Source organism: Lissotriton vulgaris, chromosome 1_1 (assembly GCF_964263255.1).
Source record: "Lissotriton vulgaris chromosome 1_1, aLisVul1.2, whole genome shotgun sequence".
NCBI lineage: Eukaryota > Metazoa > Chordata > Amphibia > Caudata > Salamandridae > Lissotriton > Lissotriton vulgaris.
In genome coordinates this window covers 1,142,252,435-1,142,274,873 of record NC_141685.1, presented here as the reverse complement: position 1 = coordinate 1,142,274,873, position 22,439 = coordinate 1,142,252,435, and the positions used below count along the sequence as shown (strand labels likewise).

The 22,439-nt window shown below is 45.4% G+C and overlaps 1 protein-coding gene across 2 annotated transcripts in view; it reads left to right on the top strand.

The window, feature by feature from the left end:
• Window positions 1-22,439, top strand: part of LOC147748802 (E3 ubiquitin-protein ligase DTX3L-like) — a 126,604-nt gene that overhangs the window by 92,278 nt on the left and 11,887 nt on the right. The window contains exons 5-6 of one of the 2 annotated variants that reach the window (XM_086963893.1): window positions 637-2,148; window positions 20,248-20,465. In XM_086963893.1, coding sequence (XP_086820019.1) covers window positions 637-2,148; window positions 20,248-20,465 — 1,730 coding nt within the window. Of the gene's footprint in view, window positions 1-636; window positions 2,149-8,797; window positions 8,996-20,247; window positions 20,466-22,439 lie in introns of those variants that run through there. The other variant, XM_086963894.1, reaches the window with a different exon arrangement.

Below are 22,439 nucleotides of genomic sequence, written 5' to 3'. Positions count from 1 at the left end.
CAAAATTAATGGAAAATACATGTACTTTAATGGAGTGCGTGACCAAAAAACCAAAACTCGTTCCCTAGGAGTGAACAGTGAACGATACAGTTCAGCCAAACAACAGGATGGTAACGAGGTTGGGTTCAGGAACAAACACAAGATGGACAAGCAAAGACATAAGAAGCAAGCAATTAAGAGTGACAATAAAGTCCACCAATGGTTACCAGTGGGCAGGTTGTAATTACCTGTAATAGGTCTTTTGCTCTGTCTGGTAGGCTCGGCCTAACATAGATTTCTAGAAACCCACCATGTGCACTATTCACAACCCAACACTTGTTGACAGGAATACGCAGAGCAGGTGAATCTACGACAGAGCAAGGTTCTGGATAAGAAGTAGTAACATTCCCTTTTTTTAATTAGAGTTAAGAGTGGAATTTTTACTGCTTTTTTGTTTGGTATATATATTTTAACTATTTATTGCATGCCTAATTATTTTATTTAACTTTGATTCATTTGATTTGCCATTCACTTACAGCTGTATTGCTTTGCATCTGTTTAGTGCTATGTTGTGTACATTTTAATTTGAAACAAATATGTATTCGCTGACCCAAAAAATTAAATCCATTAATATTTTCTTGTTTTGTCTGTCCTTAGTTTCACATGGTAACAGGTGTGCAGCTCGATCTCAAAGCCCTTCCTTCTAATCTGCACAGAGCAGTGTCTGACTTGATCAGATTGAATGACCTAAGAAGGAGCTTTCCAATAGATGGGAAGATCACGATCGAAGGCCCATTTGAAGCTGTGGAACGTTTTTATCGTGGAGTGATTGCTCTTCAGAGCAGTGTTCCAGGTGAACTTACACCTAGTGAAATACAGCACAAAACACTGAGCGAGAATGAACCCATGACGGGTACTCACTACAGAGAGCAGGACAGCATCAAGGAACAAGACACAGACATACTGAGACTCCCCCTGTTCCACTATGAATACTTGAACAAAGTCTGCGCAGACAAGATCTCTGCCATACAGCAAGGCCACCAGGTGGACATTCTACCAGAGGTGGTCCTCAAACTTCAGGACAAAAGGGGCCAAGGCAACGCTCAAGTCGCAAAAGCACTGGATGCCCTCACCAATGCCATCCAACCACTGATTACAGATTTGGGACAAACTAAGTTTTCTATTTCAGAGTCCGAGAGACAATATGTGGTAAACGCTTTCCGGCAAATCCAGAAGAATAAACCTTTGTACACATTAATGGAACTGGAAGAAGAGGTTGCTATCACTGGGCCGAAAAGCAACCTAAAGCAGGTGAAAGATGAGCTGTTGGACCTTGTAAAGTCGAAAACCATGCCAAAAGCAGTCCTGAAAATTGAGAATAAAATGACCACAATGGTGAAAGAGATGGATGTCCCAAAGCTTCATTGGGAGTTTCTGGAAAACCTCTTTAGGAAGGAACTGGATACCATTAATAGCATTTACCAGGTTTTAATAGAACCAGAAATCCAGTCACACAAAGGTAGTGTCAGGATCCTCATGAAGAATCAGTGTGCCACACAAGACCTCTCTGGAAATGCCCTGCAGGCATTTGTCAGTCTGTATCAGAAAGCTATGACCAGTTGCATTGTGAGGGCAGTGGATGGCAGGCACAGGGATCGCGTCAGAGTGCTGTATGATGAGGTTCGATTTAGTCACCAAGGAGTACGTTGCATCGTTCCAGAAGGAGGGGGTCTTGCTCTGATAGGCCTGCCACAACATGTAGAGGTGGCTGTCCGGGACATCGAAGAAAGGCTGGGTGAGAACATTTTCCCACATCTACCTTCTGGATCAGTGGGAGCTAGTGGCCAGCTCAGTGCAAGTGTATCGGCACAGCCAAAGAAAGAAGCAGCAAATGGCACAAACGACGAGGAGAATAATTGTTGCATCTGCATGGACAACTTCAAGGAGAAGATAACCACACCGTGCAATCACTCCTTTTGCAAGATGTGCTGGGATCGGGCTATGGCCTCAAAACCTGAATGCCCTATCTGTAAAAAAACATATGGGAAGATTGAGGGGAACCAGCCTGAAGGAACAATGAGACACAGGCCGCTGAAAGACCAGCTCCCTGGATTTGGATACTGTGGAACCATAGAGATTCAATATAATTTTCCAAGCGGTATACAGTCGGTAAGTTTTTAAAGTTGATTCGAAAGTACTAGAAGTGGTTGCTTGGTCCATACTTATACTATGTACGTAAAAAATGGTTTAGTAAGTGATACAATAAGTAATTTAGTTTTGTTTTGTAATTTTATTGAAATATGTATTAGTCTTTCAGTTCTCCTGATTTCACATTTGATAGCAGAATTTCCTGTTCAAGCACCAAAAAGTTCTACTCAATAAAATGAGAAATGCTCGTTTGCCAATAAAATTGTTTATTATCAGTAAACTTCACACATGAGAGGGAATGGAGTTGGGATCATGAAGCCACCAAATGATTAAACTAACAACGCCTTTGCCAAGTACTTACAATCCTTATTAAAGTGAAAGAAATACAAAGATTGCAGGTTGCGTAATGTGGAATATTCTCTGCAAGAGTATGCAATAACAGTCAGGAACTCCAGAGGCAACTAAAACAGCATTCACATTTTTCAAGTAACAAGGGAGGTAGGTGGTAGAGTAGAATGCCTTGCAGCAGACATTTCCAACTTCTGTTATCAGGCGCAAAGGTTTAGGGTCATCTACTGAAGCATGTGCCACATATAGCTTTAAGAAAATTCTAGTATTCCAAGTATTTGAAAACCGTGTAAACAGTGTCGTCAACAACAACTATAACAAGGATGTTTTAGTCCAATGAGAATGAAGTGGTAACACCCCACTGAAAAAGGTTCAGGCAGACATCTTCGATTTCACCAACTACAGGATGATTTCTGTTATACTTTATCTATTCTAAACATTAAAACAAATTGCTGATGACCAACTGTAGAATTTTAAATGGCATTCTTGATCATAAGCAGGTAGAGTCTCTTCCTCTGGACTCTCTGTTATCTTCGATCCAGGATAACAGCTGTAAAGCAGCAGTGACAGAGCCTGGATCTTGTGTGACCTTTGGACACAATTGGACAATGCTGCTGTTATTGGACAGCTCAAGATCAGTGGTTCTGTAGTTGAGAACAGGGTGAAATATTTTCTTCACTGTAGTACTTCTATTTTGATCAGACCTCGTCTCTGGTGTAAACGAGAAACACAAATCTGATGGGGGCCCTCAGGAACTGGCCTTTTGATGAGCCTTTTTAAGATTCCATTCATAAAAATGCTACATTCTCAGGCAATGCCTCAACATTTTGCAGGTGTTGCGTGTACTTCATCAGAAACTTGGGCAAACCTACTGCGGGAAGCCCACATATCTGAACATTTAGCCAAACACTCATAAATCCATCATCCTCTCAACAAGAACTGGAAAAACCTGATAACTTTTAAACAAGATGGGGGAGCTAGAGGGTGCACTGCAAGATGGCTGCGCTGTAGTGCAGCTCCACCAGCCGACCTGCCAATACGTCATTTATTCTGCTCCCTAAGCACCATCCGAGCTGAATAACCGGTGGCATCTGATGCGGAACTGCATGGTGGCTGGCTGAGAAGTTTTTTCCGCGACCACCGACCCAAAGTGAGCTGATCTGCCTGCTGGGGTGGAGGCGGCTCCGTGAACAACATGGTGGCCGCATGAGCAGACTAGCGACCGTCTGAGTCCTGGGGACCTACCGCGACTCAGCGTCTGCATCGGGAGGTACCACTGGTTATTATTTTGCCTGCAGGCACCTTGTGTGGCTCTGCTTCTCCGCTGAGGCCTGTGTGGAGCGTACCGGGGCTGAATCCGTACGGGTGGCAAGGAGTTGTTAGGAGAACCGGCCACCTGACCCAGTGAGTGCTGCACCGCCCTGGTGTGACCCCGCGAGCCCACTGTGCGCTGCCGGAGTGCAGTGGGTGAACTGCTCAGCGGAGGGGGAGTGGGCTGATCCTGATTCTGCAGTGACCTCCATCTGGGAAGCTGCGGGCGCTGGTTGAGACCGCGAAGTGGGTGGACCGGGGACACAACATGACAGCTGACTGAGAGATCTCTCGGTTGTCTGAGGCCTAGGGGCTGCCTGCAAGCCGGCGCCCACTGTGGGAGGTGCCGCTGAACATTGCAGTTGCCTGCAGGTACCTGGAGAGGCCCTGCTCCTCTGTGGAAGTCGTAGCGAATTGAGGCTGGGTCTAGGCAGGCGACCGGGGGTTGTGGTGAGTGCTGGACTCCCTCGGGTGTAGCCTGCAGGCCTGCTGTGTGTCATACGAGTGCTGCGGCGGGCTGATCGGAGGACTGGAGCAGTTCCCAATTTTGCAGCGTCTTCAATTTGGGAGGCTGCAAGCCTTGATTGGGATTGTGAAGCAGAGTGTGCCTGGGACAAACGAGTAACGACGTGTTACCTGCTATTGTGCACTGCAGATGTGGTGTGCAGGGCCTGGAGGATACGCAGGGCAGCAAAGCTTCACTGGTTCACTGTTGGTGACCTGCACTCTCACGGAGGGTGCAGAGGTTCACCTGTGCCTGCTGTATGGATGGCAATGCCGGCACGGTAGCCCCTTGGCGCAGCACATAAGGCAAGACACTATGACTCTCTGAGAACTACATCGAGGTAGGCCCAGATTGATTGCTGCAGTGAAGGGCGTCCGCTAGAGTACAGTTCAGTTCAGTACAGCTCTGGTGACCGCGCTGCATTGAGATGCTACATATATAGAACGTCGGACCTACTGTAGAGACATTCAGGAAGTGGTGTGTGTCAGGAGTGCCCATCGAAGAGAGAGTGCGTAGGAAAGTGGCAGGCTCCGCTGACGTGCTTTCTTACAGGTGCGCTAGACACGGCCGTGCTGCAGGCGCATATTCATCATGGGTAAACCAGAAAAAAATCAGCCGTGCTTCACTTTTGACCTGTGGAAACCCGTTAGGCAGCAGCAAAGAGCCACCTCTGACTCTGAATTGGACGCCCCAACGGAATCTCCATCCTCACTGGAAACAACGCTAAATGCCATACAAGCAAGTCTGCAGTCCATCGATGGCAAAATCGAGGTCCTCAGTGAACGTATGGACCATATCTCTGCAAAACTAGATAAACAGACTCACGACTGGGCTAAGCAGATAATCATGTTTTGGATGTGGAGGATGGACTGCGGCATGTGACTTCCAAGTCTCTGGAAATAGAGAAAGTGCTTGCGGTTATCAAAGCCAAGAATGAAGACTTGGAATCCAGATCCCTCCGCAATAATTTGCGCATCTCGGACTTGCCGGAGTCAATCAATGTTGGCAAGCTGGAGACCTATGTCGAGAATATGCTGCAGGAGATCTTCGTAGCTGAAAGCCTGTCTTATTTGCTGATAGTAGAGAAAGCCTATTATTGGCCGCCTACTGAATTATAGAGACTATAACTCGGTGCTGCGCTTGTCGCGCCAGAAAGGCACCACAACTTATCAGGGCAATGTGTTGGCTTTTTATCCTGATTTCTCAGCCGTGGTCCAAGCAGCGAGGAAGGAATACCAACAAGTAAAAAAAATACTACTGGCAGAAAATGTACAATATGCTATGCGGTATCCGGCCTGGCTATGCATTGGATCAGACGACAAGGCCACGATTTTCACCAACCCCAAACAAGCCATGGAGTATGTAAAGACTATTCGGCGTAAGAAGCAGGCCACCCGACTGCATCAGACGATGAGGGTGAAGTCAAGTAAAACACCTGTATGGGTGGTATTCTAGTGGGTACTGTGACCACATTGGATATGTTTGACAGCTTTAACAACTGTTCTGCATTACGTATGTATGGGCGGGACCCCTCTGCTAAAAAATTAAACTACACAGGTACTATTTATCACAATGTATGTCTTTTTTTAGGTCGGGGGCATCGCACACTGCCAAAATGGGTGAGCCCCTCTGGCTGTGGTGTATCAATATACCTGTACCTTTTGTCATTCTGTAGGCCTTTCGGGGTTGGAGTGATGTATATTGGCACGTTTCACTGTTTGACTAACTGAATGTTCCGCTATTTTAAGATATAAGGAGAAGTGTGGCTCACTGGTTAGAGCAGGCAGACCCTGAAGCAGAGGTCAGACCCGGGACCAGGGTTCGATTCCCGACGCGGCAGGGTGTTGAGCTCAAATGTCCACGGACTCGATAATTCTCGCTTCGGTGCCTGACCTAATCATGGGTTCACACTCTGCAACTCTGGGCATTAAGCTTGCTTAATCTCCACAACGGCCCCCCCGCGGCGGGATGCCGGGCTTTCACCTTGGAGATGCCCTGTAGGGGCTATCTCACAGGGAAAAACCAGGACGGGTTCCCAAGGCAAGCGCGGAGATACCCCTTCGGGGGTCGATTCTGGCGCTATATAAGAAATGTAATAATAATAATAATAATAAGGCGCTTTGGGAGTGTATTTCATACTGGTCGGCCACCTCCCTTTCTACCTAGGGAGTTAGTTGTTCTCCGGTGTTCCCAAATGGGTGCACCCCACACTACATTATGTTCACGTTTCGCACTTGGGGTCTTCTGTTCATTTCACAGGATGGCTTTGGCAACATGGGTACGCTAAAGTGGGTGGGGGGCTAAGGGGGCCTCGTTACTGGGGTTTGTTGCATGTGGTTGGCTGGACGCTAAGACTGCTGTTACTACATACCTGTTTGGCTTTGCAAAAGAGAGAACTATGCATCTCATTGATCAATACACGCAATGTTGATAAATAGAGACAGGGCCACATGCCTAACGTGGAATGTTCGAGGGTTGAAATCCCCTAAAAGCAATCTGACAAGTCTTTGCCTATCTAGACCTGCATGAGGTTAAGATTGCTCTTCTCCAAGAGACGCACCTGACCAAACAAATGGAAGCCAAGGTTGCTCTCAAGTGGGCAGGTTATAAACTCGCTTCTTCATATGCGTGAGGGGTCCTAACACTTATAAAAAGAAGTCTTGTATTCACTGCAATTAAAACATGTATAGATGATGAAGGGCATTACGCTATTCTGCATGGCAAGCTGGATATCTCGCTTTTAACTATTGTCAATGTGTATGGGCCCAACACGGATAAACCCTATTTGTTTACAGGTATTTTTAAGATACTACATGATGGCCGGAGGCCGAAATTCTGTGTGTTGTGGGGGGGGGGGGGAGGGGGGGGGGGGGTTGATTTTAATACACACTTAGACCCTAGCAAGGATAAATCCAGTAAACACGGTGGGCGCATGCCTGAAACTGCCCAGCGCTGCCCGGCCCATTCCACACAGAGCCACCAATCTTGCACTCTTTACAATTGATTCTGGTCACTCCCACACGTCGCAAACTAGTCACTAAACTGTAAAGGGTTGGCAGTGCGGACAAAAGCCTCGCTCGTTGGAATGTCAGACTGAATCCTCCGCTAACACAACTGGAATGGAAGCACTGCTGTAAACTCACCAGCGCCCTCACGCCCAATGGTAATTTGCGCATCATCCATTTCAAATATATCCATTAAGTTTACCACACACCGTTTAAATTACATAATACCGGCTCCAGGATAATAGCAAAAGGTGCGGGAGGCCGGATTCAGGCTTCTGGCACTTGGCCTGGGAATGCAGGCTCGTGTCTGAGTTCTGGGAGGAAGTGGTAAGGCGCGAACGAGCTATGTCACTGGTTTGCTTACTATGCTGCATACCACAGCTGAAGGGGGCGGTGGGCAAATTGATTAGAATCGCACTGGTGCTGGCGAAACGCTGGGTGGCACTAACTTGGGAGAGTGTTCTGGCCCCACAACCAGAGCAATGGATTGAGGATCTGGTATATTGTAAGGAAAACCTTGAACTCTATGCGGAAGAGCTGCCATCATCGTCAAAACCCAAGGATATCTGCAAACCTTTAAGACCATATTTGCCCTCACAGGACCAGCCATTGACATTGCAAGATTAAGTTTGATATTCTATGCATGTATTCTCTGAGGTATGGTAAAGTCACTGTACAATGAAGGTGTATCCACAAGCAACGGGTCGAGGGATTAACCAATCACATGCTGTTTGTTTGTCTGTTTGGTATTGTAATGCTGTATATGATGCCACTGTTGTGTTTCTGATTTGAAAATAAATAAAATAAAATAAAAACTTTTAAACAAGATGTTTCTAGGCCCATTGGGGATGGGGGAGAGGCCCTATCCCGCTCCCACACTATCCATCTCATCTGGATTCATTTTCACATAGTTGTTCCTCTATTTTTAGATCAATAATAGCAAACATGTTAAAAATTGTTGGAGAAAGGCAATTATTTTCAGGTAACTTGGGAACAAGTATCACCAGCCTTTATCAATCCACACTTTGTCTGTTGGGAAACGGGTGGCTATCTACCGTTCTTAAACTGGTTCTACAGTTCTACAGTTCAAGAAAGGTAGATGGAGTCATTGCTTATTCTTAGGACAGGCTGTCCACTTATAGAACTCTGATCCCCACAAAACTCTGACCCTCACATATAATGTAGTTAGAGGACCACCTTACTACGATCTATTCAGCGGCCATTATAGTTGAGGTATTACTCTTCATTGCGGCAAACCTCATCTCTGTAGCAAAGTTTACGCACTACAAAAACCTATTAACGCAAGATTTCTACTGCAAGCACAGGCTCCAAATATAAAGACAAAAATCACATCAGCAGTGCAAGACTTTAAATATTTCAGGAGTTTCTTTGCATATTTAGTAGATTTGAGCACATTTTGGAATGTCGTAACTGTCCTGTTTTGAGAAAATGTGAGCAGCCTGTCATTAACTTTAGCCCTAATGGATTTTTTCTTCCAGAGAATCCTTCCTGTACTCAGAATAACTGCACTATGAGATTTATGAATGGGAGGTCCTCTAGGACTACTTGATATTATCATAGGACTGGCTCGGTGGAAGAACCTAATATCTTTGGCAATGAGAAGAGCAACCCTTTTCTTGGAAGCAAACAGAAAAGAGAACGCCCTGAAAACCGTAGACTGGCAAAAAACTTTATTTAGGTAGATAAACAGAATATAGAAGAATATCTCTTGAAAAATGTAAAGATTTTCACCACAAAAAGACTTCAACAGTATACACTGTAGATAAGAAAAAGGCACAATTAGCACAATTGAACAGTTGATGAGAAAAATAAACAGGTCAGGAATAATGTAGTGGGGAGGTACTGAAGTAAACATAAGGGTGAAGATACTTTGGTCTAAGAATAGATAAGCGGTACTAGGGATAGCTAGAAGTTGAGGTACTAGAGTACCTGCAGAGATAGCGGTGCTAGGTTATAGCTCGGTGTAGAGATACTGGGGCATACACAAAGGTAGATGAACTGTGGCATATGTAGGATTAGAGATACTAGGCTAAAGGTACTGCACTTATCTAGCATTTCATGTCCCTTATGGGTTGCCAAAGCATGTTGTCGGACAGGTAGCATCCTACATTGGGTGGGGGAGGGGTTGTTGGAAGGGTGTTTTATTACAGTGAGGTCTATGTTAGAACTTTTTTGGTGCCATATGTGAATCACTAGAGTGGTGCTCTGAAACTGTCCAGAGTTGCAGCGCTTGATAATGTGTTGAGAAAGAGCCATGAAAGTTAGTGAGAATGTAGTATGCATTAATCTTAATCTTACTCTTTGACTTATTTGGCAGATCACTTATTGAGTTCTTGGATAACAACTGAACCACTAAACCTACATCCTGAGCTGGAATCAACCAGGATAGAAATTCTGTGTAATCCTGAAGGGGCTTATAAAGGACAGGAGAGAGGGAGAGATGAACTCTGTTAGTCATTCATGATACAAGACAATATTGTTGTGGGAGTGTTTACTGGCAGGCATAGAAGTAATTGGGTATAGGAATGGCCTATGGTCTAGGGCTTAGGTCATAGATAGAGGTATAGGTAGGAGTAGAGGTACTAGTGTATTGGTAGGGGTAAAGGTACTGGGGTATAGACATTTGTAGAGGATGGAAGGAAAGTACACAAGAACATATATGGGTTAGTCCGAGGGAAATCACCTCGGAGAATAGAGAAAGGACAGAAGCAAGGACCAAAGTGGGAGTTGTGGGGGGGGGGGGGGGGGGTGCGTTCTAGAGTTCTCGTCACCACAAACATATCAAAGAGAGGGTTCTCAGGAAGTCCCTTACCACACTCCCATAGAAGAGAAATGAGGGATCTATTTGATCATTTCCCAGGGAATTGTTTTGATATTAAGGATACACACTTAGATGGATTCAGTTTCCTGTAGTGCCATTTGTTAAAAAAATTAGAGACGTCTGGTTCATGTAGAAAGTGTTTCCTGAAACAGTTTCCTGTACATTTTTATCCAGGATCACTTAACAGCCAAGAAGACCATGTTCTCTTAGACACCTTAACAGACCTAGTTGTTGCTTTCAGCACCTCTTATACCTGTGAAGAGGATGCGAGATTCGCAGAGATACAGAGGAGGCTGAGAAAGACTGACATGGCCACTGGATCACATGATTTTTTCCTCTTTGGCAATGTTGCTGTTATTTCTCTCTGGTTGAGCTTCCTAAAGAGTAAGTCAACAAGCATTAAAAATGCAATAGGTCTTGCCTTTTATTAAGTTAAAGCCATTTGCTTTGCTATACAATACTATTAGCAAAGCAAATGGCTTTAACTTAACCAAAGGCGAGACCTGTTGCATTTTCAATGCTTGTTATATGTAGTTACATGCAGCCTACAGAGAGAAAATGCAGAGTGCGCATAACTGGTTTGGTCGGCCCCAGAGGGCCGGTCAAAAAGTCAGGGCCCACAGCATTGGGCAAGCCACTCCTTCCTGACCCGCCCCCAACCAGGCATACCCTTTTGCTTTCTCGCAGCACGAGAAGCAGAAACATAAAATGGTATATAAAATACCATTTTATGCTTCTGCTTCTCGCACTGCAAGAAAAAAGTGGAGCGATGCTCCTCCGCCCTAATGGAGGAGCCGCTCCTGCTGATAACATATGAAGAGACTGGCGAAATAAAAAGTAGTTTTTAAAAAACTAAAACGATGAAAACAGCAAAACTTCAGTAGAGTAGACTCGTTGGTTCTAAAAGTAGTGGGCTAGGACGCTGCTATTTCTTAACCAGCTCTTCCTGTGAATCGAGGAGTTTGGTAGGAGGACTTACTTTGTGATGGAATTGCCTTCTTGAGTATTCAGAGCTTGCATTAGCTGGTGTTGCAGCACTAGCTGAGAATATGTGGCCTAAGGTCCAGTGCTGCTGAATTAGGAGTTGGGGGAACCAGGTTCGAGCCTTGGTGTGGGATCAACAGCCTGTGATTCTGGACAAATCACTTCATCTCCCCGTGACTACCAAAAATGCATGTGTCCGTGAGTAACGTAACTGGTGCTCATGTAATGCGCTCCAATACCTTTCTGTAGAGTTTACGCTATATAAACCCCACCCCCCAAAAAAATGCCAAGCGCCCTATCAGCAATGAACCTACACCAAGGAGCAACTGTCTGTACTCTAAAAAAAAAAATCCATCCCTGAGTGCGGAACCACAGTCCTCACTAAAATTAATACATTCTTATTGTTATGTTACTTTTCTTTGTTATTCAATGTGAAACACCAGCATACGCGTTTCAATGGGTATCAAAGCTAAGGTCCCAGTTGAGGGGGGTGTCCTTTTAGGCTCTCCTGAAAGGCTGGCCAGCCCCCGGTGCTTGGAGGGGTCAGGGGACATGCTTCCAACAGATGCTACTGCTGCAGAGACGTGCGCTGTGCGGGTTTGCCATCGCTGCAGGGGGTCTGCACAGAAGTGTTGGACGCGAAGGCCGGGTGGAGCCCAGGGCGAATAGGGGTAGGGTGGGTTTAAAGACCCATTTCATAGATTCGCCCTCTGAGCTGAGCTCGCTACAAGCTGGGCCTGTGTTGCGCTTGTAACCCGGGGCCATGTGCTCATCTGCAGCCCCCCACCAGTGTGGATAAAGACATTGGCCGTATACTCTAACAGTGCAATCAATATACACACTCATGAGAGCCCCTCCCTGCTGCCCTCGCCGTCATTTTAGCCCTTTTTTGGACATACAGACCTCTTCGGTGAAAGTATAGTATTCTTTCTCATCCTATCATGGTAGATATGGAGAGTGTGTAAGAAACTGGCTCTATATATACTGCCCCAAAGTGAGGTACAGTGTGTATAGAGCCCAAGGGTCTCCAGAGGTTTGACAGAGGCTAAAGTTAGATAGAAACTTACTCTCTAAAGTGGTAGCTTGGTCGATCAGTAAGGCAGTATCAGAGGACAGTGTAAAGCATTTGATGTACACACTAAGTCAGCAACTGGTTTCACACACTCAAGAACTGAACTCTAGGCCAGTTGTTTTGTATAAAAAATATACTGTTTTATTTATAGAACCAAGCAAGCCTGGTGCAGGTAAGCATAAAAATACTTTTCAGTAGTAAAGTACTTGTATGAACACAGTTCAAAATTGCAGTGTAACTTGTACTGATTTTGGTTACAGTTTTAAGAAAGCAGTTTGCAACACATTGCAGGTATAGTACATTCAATTGAATGGGCTTTTTAAGTAAAATGCAGTTAATTACTTTTCAGAGTACTTTTGCTAACACAGGACTGGATCCTGGTTTCAGTCCTGGAACATTTCCCGAAAACAGGTGAGTAAATGCGTTTTGGTTAAAGGTACGATTTTTAAGGAATATTATTGTATTTCAAAAGTTGACACAGAAACTTTTTCACATAGAAATAACCAATGTTATCCTGTGGGAGGAAATTCACTTAGCTGGTAAGTTAGGTTATCGTTACTTTTTCTTACTTAGTGCTGGATCCTGGATTCAGCACTGGGACATTTCCTGAAAACAGTTAAGAAAATGTGTTTTGGTTAATCAGCTTATTTTTAAGGAATATTTGTAGTTTTCAAAAGTCGACACTTAGAAACTTTTTGGGAGAAAAAATGTCAATGTTATCCTGTGAGGAAAAATTAGTTATCGGTTTCAAGGTAAGTAATCATTCTTTTGAGTTAGGGTTCTGAGGTTAGAATCGGGGGTCTCCCAGGGTCAGTGAAGCACTGTTGTTGCACCCTCAGTGGCACTCGGGCGGCTGGGTGCAGAGTGTTGAGACCCAATGTTATCCTAAGGAGGATGGGGGCTCTGGTTGGTGGCTGCTGGCAAGCAGGCCACAGGGTTGTGGGAGCAAAGCTCCTAGGGTTAAGCTCAGGGCAAGTTAGGTACCAAGTTACCATAAAAGGTGCACCTTCAGCGGCGCTAGGGCAGCCGGGTGCAGGGTGCTGTTTTGAGGTTGGGTTCCCTGTTGATTTCAATGGGGATTCTCTGGGACAAAGAAACACTGCAGGCTCGGGGGCGAGGATCTTCCAGGAGTGACCACCACTTGGAGGGGTAAGTTGGAATGTAGAGGGATGGTTAGGCACCGCTGGATTGGGCACACAAGGCTGTGGGGTGTCGGGTGCAGGGGTGGGGGGTTTTCTTACCCCCTCTGGTAGTGGTAGGGGGAGGTCCTCTGAATTGAGGCTGCAGGCATCGTCTGGAGGCTTGAGGCAGGTCAGGGGTCGCCGGATCTCGGGTCAGGATCGCTGGGGGGACCTCCTCGTGGTGTTTGTTCACTCAAACACGGGCCAGGCTCGGCGGGTTCAGAGTGTGCTGGATTCACGGTTTCTGGCTGGCACCAGAAGCTGCAGTTTGAACACATCTGTGTTCATGGGAGAAACAGCTTGGAAAGTGAATGTAGGCAGGTCCTCCGGGATATTTGAGGTTGCTGACCGCTGGACATGCCAGGGTTTCGCAGGAGCGGGTTCGAGGGGAGACTGGCCTGTAGGGTTGGAGCCAAGTCAGTGGGCGTCGTCCTCTTGTTAACTCTGCACGGCTTCTCGTCCTTCTTCTTTTTTTGTGGTTGCTGGATCTAAGGAAGGAAGGTTCAGGGTGCCCCTAAATCGTAAGTTTAGGGGCGTTACAGGTTGGTAAAGGTCAGGGACCAATGGGTCCCTTCCCTGGGGTGGGTACACCCCCTATTCTGCCACTCTCCAGTGGGAGGGGGACAGGAGCCTGTCCATGGTTGGCTGGGTCCCCCCATCCTCAAGATGGCGGAGACTCGAGGTTGTGCTTCACCTCACCTCCCCCACCTTAGGGGTGGAGTTGGCAGAGGTGGGCACACCTCTCTTCCTTACTTTGTTTTTTCGGCTGGGTCTCCCGCCCAAAGTGGGGGGTAGAACCAGTGGGGACCAGTTGCTGAGTACAGCAAGTGGTCTGGAGAGGCTCACGAAGGCAGTATGACTTTGAAGCTTCTCCTACGTGAACTCTGCCCATCCTGGGGGAGGAGGCTTGGCACCTCGTCCCAGAATGTGCATTGTTTCAGGCCCCTGAGAGCAGCATGCTCTCGACCCAAGGGTCCACAAACATGCCTGGTGGTGCCAGCAGCGGCAGCCACTCAGTCAGGTCACTGGGAGTTGGTCAAGTTTCAGGGGGCATCTCTAAGATGCCCTCTGTCCTGCATTTTACATTATATCCCACACTGGCATCAGTGTGGGTTTAATGTGCTGAGGAGTTTGATACCAAACTTCTCAGTCTTCAGTGCAGCCATTATGGTGCTGTGGAGTTCGTGATGACAAGCTCCCAGCACCATATACTCTTAATGGCAGCACTGCACTTACAGTGCCCAGGAATGGACCTGGGTACTATAGGGGTACAGGGCTCATGCTCCTGTACCCTCACCTCTGGCATAGGGCACCCAGCTAGAAGAGTGACTGATGGATGCCAGGGCAGTGGTTTGTGGGCATGACACACAGGGATGTGTGCCATGTCGAGTCTTCACTTTCTTCTGCACCAAGACACACAGCCTGCAAAGGCAGTGTGTGTATGTCAGGGTACAGGGTCTCTAAGGATGGCACAATAAGTGCTGTAGCCCTTAGGGGCCTTCTCTGGTCACAGTGCCCTAGGTACCTGTGGTACCATTTACCAGGGGCTTACCTGTGGCCAGAGATGCCAATTGGGTTTAGGCTTCAGTGCAGTTTTAGGGAAGGAACACAGGCCCTGGGTACCTGATTGGCAGGAGCCCAGGGCACACTCAGTCAAAGCACATCAGCAATTCAGCAAAAAGTGGGGGCAACCATGCAGAAAGAGGGCACTTTCTCACAGAGTGACAGTGGTGTTTCCTTAAAGTCAGCACTGATTTTCTGCTGCCTCATATCTGTAAAACAATCCAATAAAATGAGTCTCTCAAACAGTCAATGGCTTAATCCTTGGGGGCACAACTGATAATGCCAGCTAAAACCTTTATAATGGGGTCATTCACTACTTGGTCCTCCGTCTGTAGGTCTTTTAATTTCTTATGAAAAAGTGATTACAACTGAAGCTATCGAAACTGTGTGTGAGGGACGAGTGAAAATGTATATAAAAAAGGGAGAGACTCTTGTTAACTGCGCTGCACAAGATCATGCAGGAAGTCCTAGGACAAGAGGGATCCAATGAGGAAGTCCTGTACAAATGAAAGCTCAGAAAGAACAGGACCCCGAGATACAATTCAGCATTCAGAATACTGGGATGTGTAACTCATCTGGATCCAAGAGGAGTGTGCCCGATGGTCCACCTCCTACATTGGCTACCTTACTGATGCCTTTTCAGTTTGCACTGGTTGATGAGAAACCAAACATGAACAGATTATGACTTTTGTATCTTCCTGCCTTGAAAAGCAAAGATATTTGAACATAATAAAGTTGGAGGTATATGGGCTTTAATTTTGGAAAGTATATAATGAACTGTGATACCTCCTGCCATGTGATATAATTAATACTAAAAGGGATGAGTAGTAAAACACTTAAGAGCGCCATATGGTAATTCTGAAAATTAATCGGTTCCTTGCTTACAATTGCTGTTACCGATACGGTCTGTAAAGTACTGCAAAACGGGTATCAAGTGAAAGCAATGGAAATTCAACAAATAAGGTTGTGCTAAAAAAGTGCTACCTCGGGGAACTTGGAAGCCCTATTGAACAGTGCTATCTCTGAAAATAAAGATCCATTGCAAAACCATGCTAGTCGAGAAAAAAAGGATAATACTGCTAAATGTTGCAAGTTTACTGAGTGAGGGATTACTGTACCTCATGTACCTGGAAAGAGAGGGCAATTTTCCCATCTATGCCCCCTGTTTGACTAAAACAAACAGAGGCTTTGTAAGTGCTTGCTAATGATCACATGCCTCAGCTGGGATCGGACTAGCACCTGCCAGACACAGATGTGCTGATTCCCCCACCCAACTTTGGCTTGCAAGGGTAAAGACAAAGCAGTGAGCAGGAGATTACAAAGAAATGCAGCACTTGGCACAAAAAATACAGTCTGCCAAAAAACCCAGCATTGATCTGTGATGCAAATCAAGTCCCGAACGTTTTCCAAGAAGCTGGAGAAGAGTATTAGGATACGCATGTCACAAGCTCAGAGTTTCTGGGTAGTATTTTCTTTAAAAGTAAGAGCTTTTTAGCTGGAATAAAGAATGACACAATTACAAAATTAATAGTAAGTTCTGAATAGGTCCCATGTCCTGAAAGCCAGTACAGGGATATAGCACAATGCCACATAACTTAGCCATATTTTTTAAGGCAACCCCTCTCCCTCTCTCTCCCACTCTCTCTCTCTATGTATGAGATCTCGACGTGGATGGCACTGTGCTAATCCTATGCTTAAAGACTTTGATAGAAAAGCAGACATTCGAGGTGAGCAGATCTAGAGTGTCGCTGGTGTTGAGAGTGCTCTATACAGGAGCTGCTTTCCACCTAAACTTGAGAACTACCCAGAGTTTGCTTCTCTTTTGCGTGTGTGTGTGTATATATGTATGTGTATATATATATATACTAGCAGCCCGTCCCGACGTTGTCCGGGTATGAATTGCTGCCGGCCAGTAGTATATTGTTTTGTAGGATTTCGTTTAGATAGCATTTCTTATCTGTGACAGGCCTGTGAAACGCTCCGATTCACAGTGCACTGCTGATGCACTTAAGAATGCGCGTTCAGTAGTGTGTGAACTCGAGTTTCCCTACTTTATTTTTCCTTGCAATATTATATAGCCCGAACTCGACAACATGGCATGAGCACAATTTGCATTACAGAAAAACACATTCATTTGTGGTAGGCACGGGGAGACAAAGCGATTTGCCTGGAATCACAGGATGTTGAGCTGATGCCGAGATTCGAACGTAGCTCCCCAGCTCTAAAGTTCGCAATTCTGGAACTTGTGGTAGGAGGTGTGTCTAAAAGTGTATGTCGGTGCTGGCCATCAATGAGAGAGACCTGTGCATTTGTCAAATGGATGGTGAAAAAATATGAGTATGTTGCTGGAGATGTGGGCCGCCGTGCCACCAATGTACTTACCAGGGGAGGGTAAACACTCATTATTCCGCAACTTTCTTTCCGCATACCATCACTCCGCATACTTTCATTACGAAAGTACCATGACTCCGCAATGCCATTATAACACATGGCATTACATTTTATATGCTTTTACCACGCATACATTTACAACGAAATTCGTTGTAAATGCATGAATGGTAAAAGCATGTTTTATTTTTAATGTTTGGATAAGGTAAGTATGGGTATAGGGGTATATGTTTTGGGGTACTGAGGTATATGTTTTGGGGTGTTTGGGTATTTTAAGGGTTCAGATATAGTTTTGGTTTATGGGGTACAGGGGTATTTTTAGGGTTCAGGGCTAGGTTTGGGTTTTGGGGTATAGGGGTATTTTTAGGGTTCAGGGGTAGGTTTGGGTTTTGGGGTACAGGGGTATTTTAAGGGTTCAGGGCTAGGTTTGGGTTTTGGGGTACAGGGGTATTTTTAGGGTTCAGGGCTAGGTTTGGGGTACAGGGGTATTTTAGGGTTCAGGGGTAGATTTGGGTTTTGGGGTACAGGGTTATTTTTAGTGTTCAGGGCTAGGTTTGGGTTTTGGGATACAGGGGTATTTTTAGGGTTCAGGGGTAGGTTTGGTTTTGGGGTACAAGGGTATTTTAAGGGTTCAGGGCTAGGTTTGGGTTTTGGGGTACAGGGGTATTTTAGGGTTCAGGGGTAGGTTTGGGTTTTGGGGGACAGTGGTATTTTTAGGGTTCAGGGCTAGGTTTGGGTTTTGGGGTACAGGGGTATTTTTAGGGTTCAGGGGTAGGTTTGGGTTTTGAGGTACAGGGGTATTTATAGGGTTCAGGGCTAGGTTTGGGTTTTAGGGTACAGAGGTATTTTTAGGGTTTAGGGATAGGTTTGGGTTTTGGGGTACATTGTATATTTATAAGGTTAAGATGGGTTAGTGTTTAAGGGTGTTGGGGTATTTTAAGGAGTATGGGTGGGTTATAATTATGGGGTGCAGGGGTATTTAAAGGGAGCAGGGTGGGATTAGCACACGATATGAGACATGGCATGAAGGTCGATATGTACCACAATGCCCCCAGCGTTTGTCACGCCCACAGCACACGCCCACAGTACAAAGCAGACACGCCCACAAGGGACTACTTTGCTGGCATGGTTCTTTTACCTTTTAAATGTATATGGTGGGTGTCTGCATAACCTATGTCCTTCTGCTGCAACTGCCCTTTCCTTTGGTTCCTGAGATTACTCGCCTCAAAGGTTTGGGCTTCTCTTTATTATATTAGTATGGATGTGTGTGTGTGTGTGTGTGTAATTCTTTTTAATGCAGCTCTTTTTCTAAAAGAAAAATGTGAGGTGTTTACAAAATGAAAAGGTTACAAACTATTTTTAACCCCTTCGACGCTGCTGACGGAACGGTTTCGTCATGCACGTCGTTTGAGCTGTGCGGATGACGGAACCGTTCCCGCATGACTCCGCCCGCGCAAGGCGGAGTCAGCATGGGCGGGGAATTCACGCCGCACGGAAGCGGTTAAGATTAGGCTGCACTCCATGGGACCACTGCTTACTCTTAAAAATGTTTTTTCACCAATCTCCATGGTGAAGGGATCCCTTGGGGGCTATTTCCCGCTTGCTAATGGGTTACCACCCCCTTTGAGTTGGTGATAAAATATTAATGTTTTGTGACAATATTTCAGCAGAAAAACATGAATGCATACCTTGAGTAATCAGTATTTGGAAGGGATGCCCTTAAAATGTCCCTTCCAAATAGTGATTCCTTTATGTTCCCAAACCAATTTAACAACTTGGAAAATATTTTCCAAATCGTTAAATGGGTTTATTACATTAAAAATGGTTCTACCGTTTGCAAACCCTAACTTACTGGATTAGAGGGTTTGCAAACATGAGTGCCTTTGTTGCTGATGACCCCCCCCCCCCCCCCCATGGGTTTGGAGAGTGTTCTGCTGTTGATAGTGAGATTCCAGACAGTGTCCTTATTTCAGAGGGATTTCAATATCTTTCTGTTGTGCTTGTTCAGATGCTACATTGTTGGTCTGCTGTCTCTGAATCATGATTTCATTGCTTTTTCAGTGCTTGTCCGCTAAGGTGGTTTTCCACTCTGAGTTGCAGCATTCTGATGTGGTATGATGACTCGGTCAGGGACGATAGTCCTTGGATCTGAAGGTTGCCGAGGTGCGCTTTCCATGTCTAGAGGATAGCTTCTAGAACTGTGGGAGGTTATTTTCGAAAGGCACACTATTCATCAGTTTTTCTTCCTTTTCCTGCCACAATAATGGTTATGAAGTTACCTCAAAATGATCCCACGAATGTTCTAGAATGATTAGGAGTGAGCTCCTGGGCCACTGGGATCTGAAGATAGAAGTTCAGATTCAGTTGTCTGAAGCACACATTCTTCACAAGGGATTCCAGGAAGTCTCCAAAGTGCTGTGCATGAGCCAAACGGTCAGGATGTTGAGGCAGCACCGAGGGGGGTTGGGGGACCTGAGATTATACCAGAAAGGAGTTTGTGGCTCCAGCGACAGAACTGATATGCCATGAGGATTATTGCAAATGTCCACTGTAGCTACAGATTTTGAGTAATGTGGTAATGCTGTTTCAAGTCTTGCGTATTCAGCGAGTTGTTGCTACCAGCAAACGCCTAATGATAATGTGCGCATCACTGTCATTGTTAGCAAAAGTTATACCTCCTTTTTACACTGAAATTGTAAGAACAGTGGTAATACTGTGCTGTACTGCTATTTACGCATCAGAACATTACTTCTAGATTCACAAAGGGCTTAGAATGAGCCTGCTTTATTAGTTGTATCCACGTTTCCAGAAAAGGCCAATTATGCTGCTGCTGGCAGATTACCTGCCATAGAGCCCCCCCCAGTCCTGACCCCAAATTAATCTATGAGCACTGACACTTGTCCGTCTTTTATTTCTCCTAGCATAAGCACCCAAACCCCGGCCAACGTTATATGGGAACAACCAGAAGCGCCTACCTCCCAGATAACGCTGAGGGCCAAGACATACTGAGGATGCTGCTACAAGCTTTCGACCAGAAGTTAATCTTCACAATTGGGGAGTCGCGGACAACGGGGATTGAAAACATGGTGACTTGGAATGACATCCACCATAAGACCAGCACATATGGTGGACCCACTGCGTGAGTATCCGAAAATTCCCCTTGATATTAGCAGTGATTTCGGTGGGTTTGGGAAAAGAAAGGGATACATTTCCGTATTTCAGTTTTCTCACAATGCTTAAGCATACCTTTGCAAAAGAGGATCTAGCGTTTATTTATTCAGGTTCTTTATAAAGTTTTGATTGTCATCTCACAATAACATCAGAGTGCTGAAATAGACTGAAATACAGGAACGAATGTCAACCACAGTAAACACGGTAAGTGTAAGTCATTAAAGTGCTGAAGGTTAAGGGGACATCCTATCTGACATTCTTCGTTAGAGACTTCTTATAAGAGGGCTTCAGTCACATTATTGCCTGAAAAGTTCAGTAAACTAGTACCATGCCTTCTACCATCAGAAGTGTTTGTTCTGCACACCTGCAGAATATGCACCGACATTGATTTCGTTTTTGCTGTGCTTCTGAAGCTTTTCTGCCATAGTTCTCTCCATGCACTGGCAGGCACAGGTACTGTTTCATGTGCCACAGGCCATGGTATCAGTTTAGTATCTCTCGGTATCGGTAGATGTTGCTGATGAAGCACACACTATAGATTTCTTCATAGACTGAATCACAGAAACATCTGTATGGCTAGAATCCTTGCTGCTTCTGAAAGAATTTGCAGGAGTGTGTGCAGAGACACTAGCGGAGGGGAAGCGGAGAGCACGGATTAATTTCCAAAGATTTCAAACGTTAAGACATTTCATTGAAGGCAGCTAGCCAATCTCTGTTGAAGTGGATTGAACCGAAAAAATGCTGCCCAGTGGCTAAGTGTTATGCTTGCCTCCATCAGCCAGTATGAATTTTGTTTAGCCAAAAAGCAACTTGCATTCTGTGGGCTGGAGTTAGAGTGGGTCAGGACTTCAATCCAGAAAATGTCAGAATTTCTACCCACCCACCTCCATTTTAAATATGGCCTGCTCTGCTAGCGTGAACGACACCAGGCAGCCATGACACTCACAAATAGCATTGGGATTTCCAGCCACTTTAAGCGTGCTACTCCACCGTCAATGTCAGCAGCGCTCCCTCTGTGCAAGATCAGCATGTAAACCAGGATGTTGTTGGGCAGAGAGCCCTTCAAATGTCACAGACATGATAGGGGAAACCCCACAACACATACGAACATTTGCCACGTGGGCACCAGAAGAATACAACGAGTGGCTGGTTATGTTGTCTGGAGTAGGACATAGCATTTCATGTGCAGTTAAGCCCATGGTCACCAACATTGTACTCCCCATTTATATTTCAAAATAAAAGTCTGAAATAGTAAGGATGGGAAGGGGCAGAGGGAGCTGCTACCTCATTTCCTTACATCCACAGCTAGACATGTCATGGACAACTTTGTTTTTGAATGCTCTTAAGTTGGTAACCTGCAGATGTTTTTGTCTTTGCCCCCCCAAAAATTGCTCATAACTGTACCTGCTGTGAAGCGCTCCGATACCTTTGGGTCCAGCTAGCGCTATACAAAACTTCTAAATAAATAAATAATGTTCTTGTTGTGGACGGTACCAAGATCACATGGGAGGTGCTCTTGCATTCACAAAATGCTTCTCAGAGGAGGACATGTTTGAGAGGCGGGAGAGTTTAGTAAGCAAGAGGAGGGTATTAAGGCGCAAATCTTTGCCTAACGGGATTCCGCCATTTTGTGTCAGGCAAAATTCTGTGAGGGGTTTTGGAGGTTTGAGAGTACACAATTTCATAAACCTCTATGACTTGAAGAGAATAGAGAGAGATCGATCGCACAATCAAACTAAACCTAGAGACTGGATATGGTTTCTATAGGTGCAGCAGCAGGTGGGGTAAATTTGCAGACTGGGAGATGGCTACAAGTTCACTTTTTGCTCTTCACCAGAGGTGTCTAACCTTTTCTGTAGCACAAGCTTCTGTGGGTCACTGAAAAGCATGACAAGCTACCACCTAAAATGTGAGTGTTCGATAAAGTCCACGTAACTCAAAC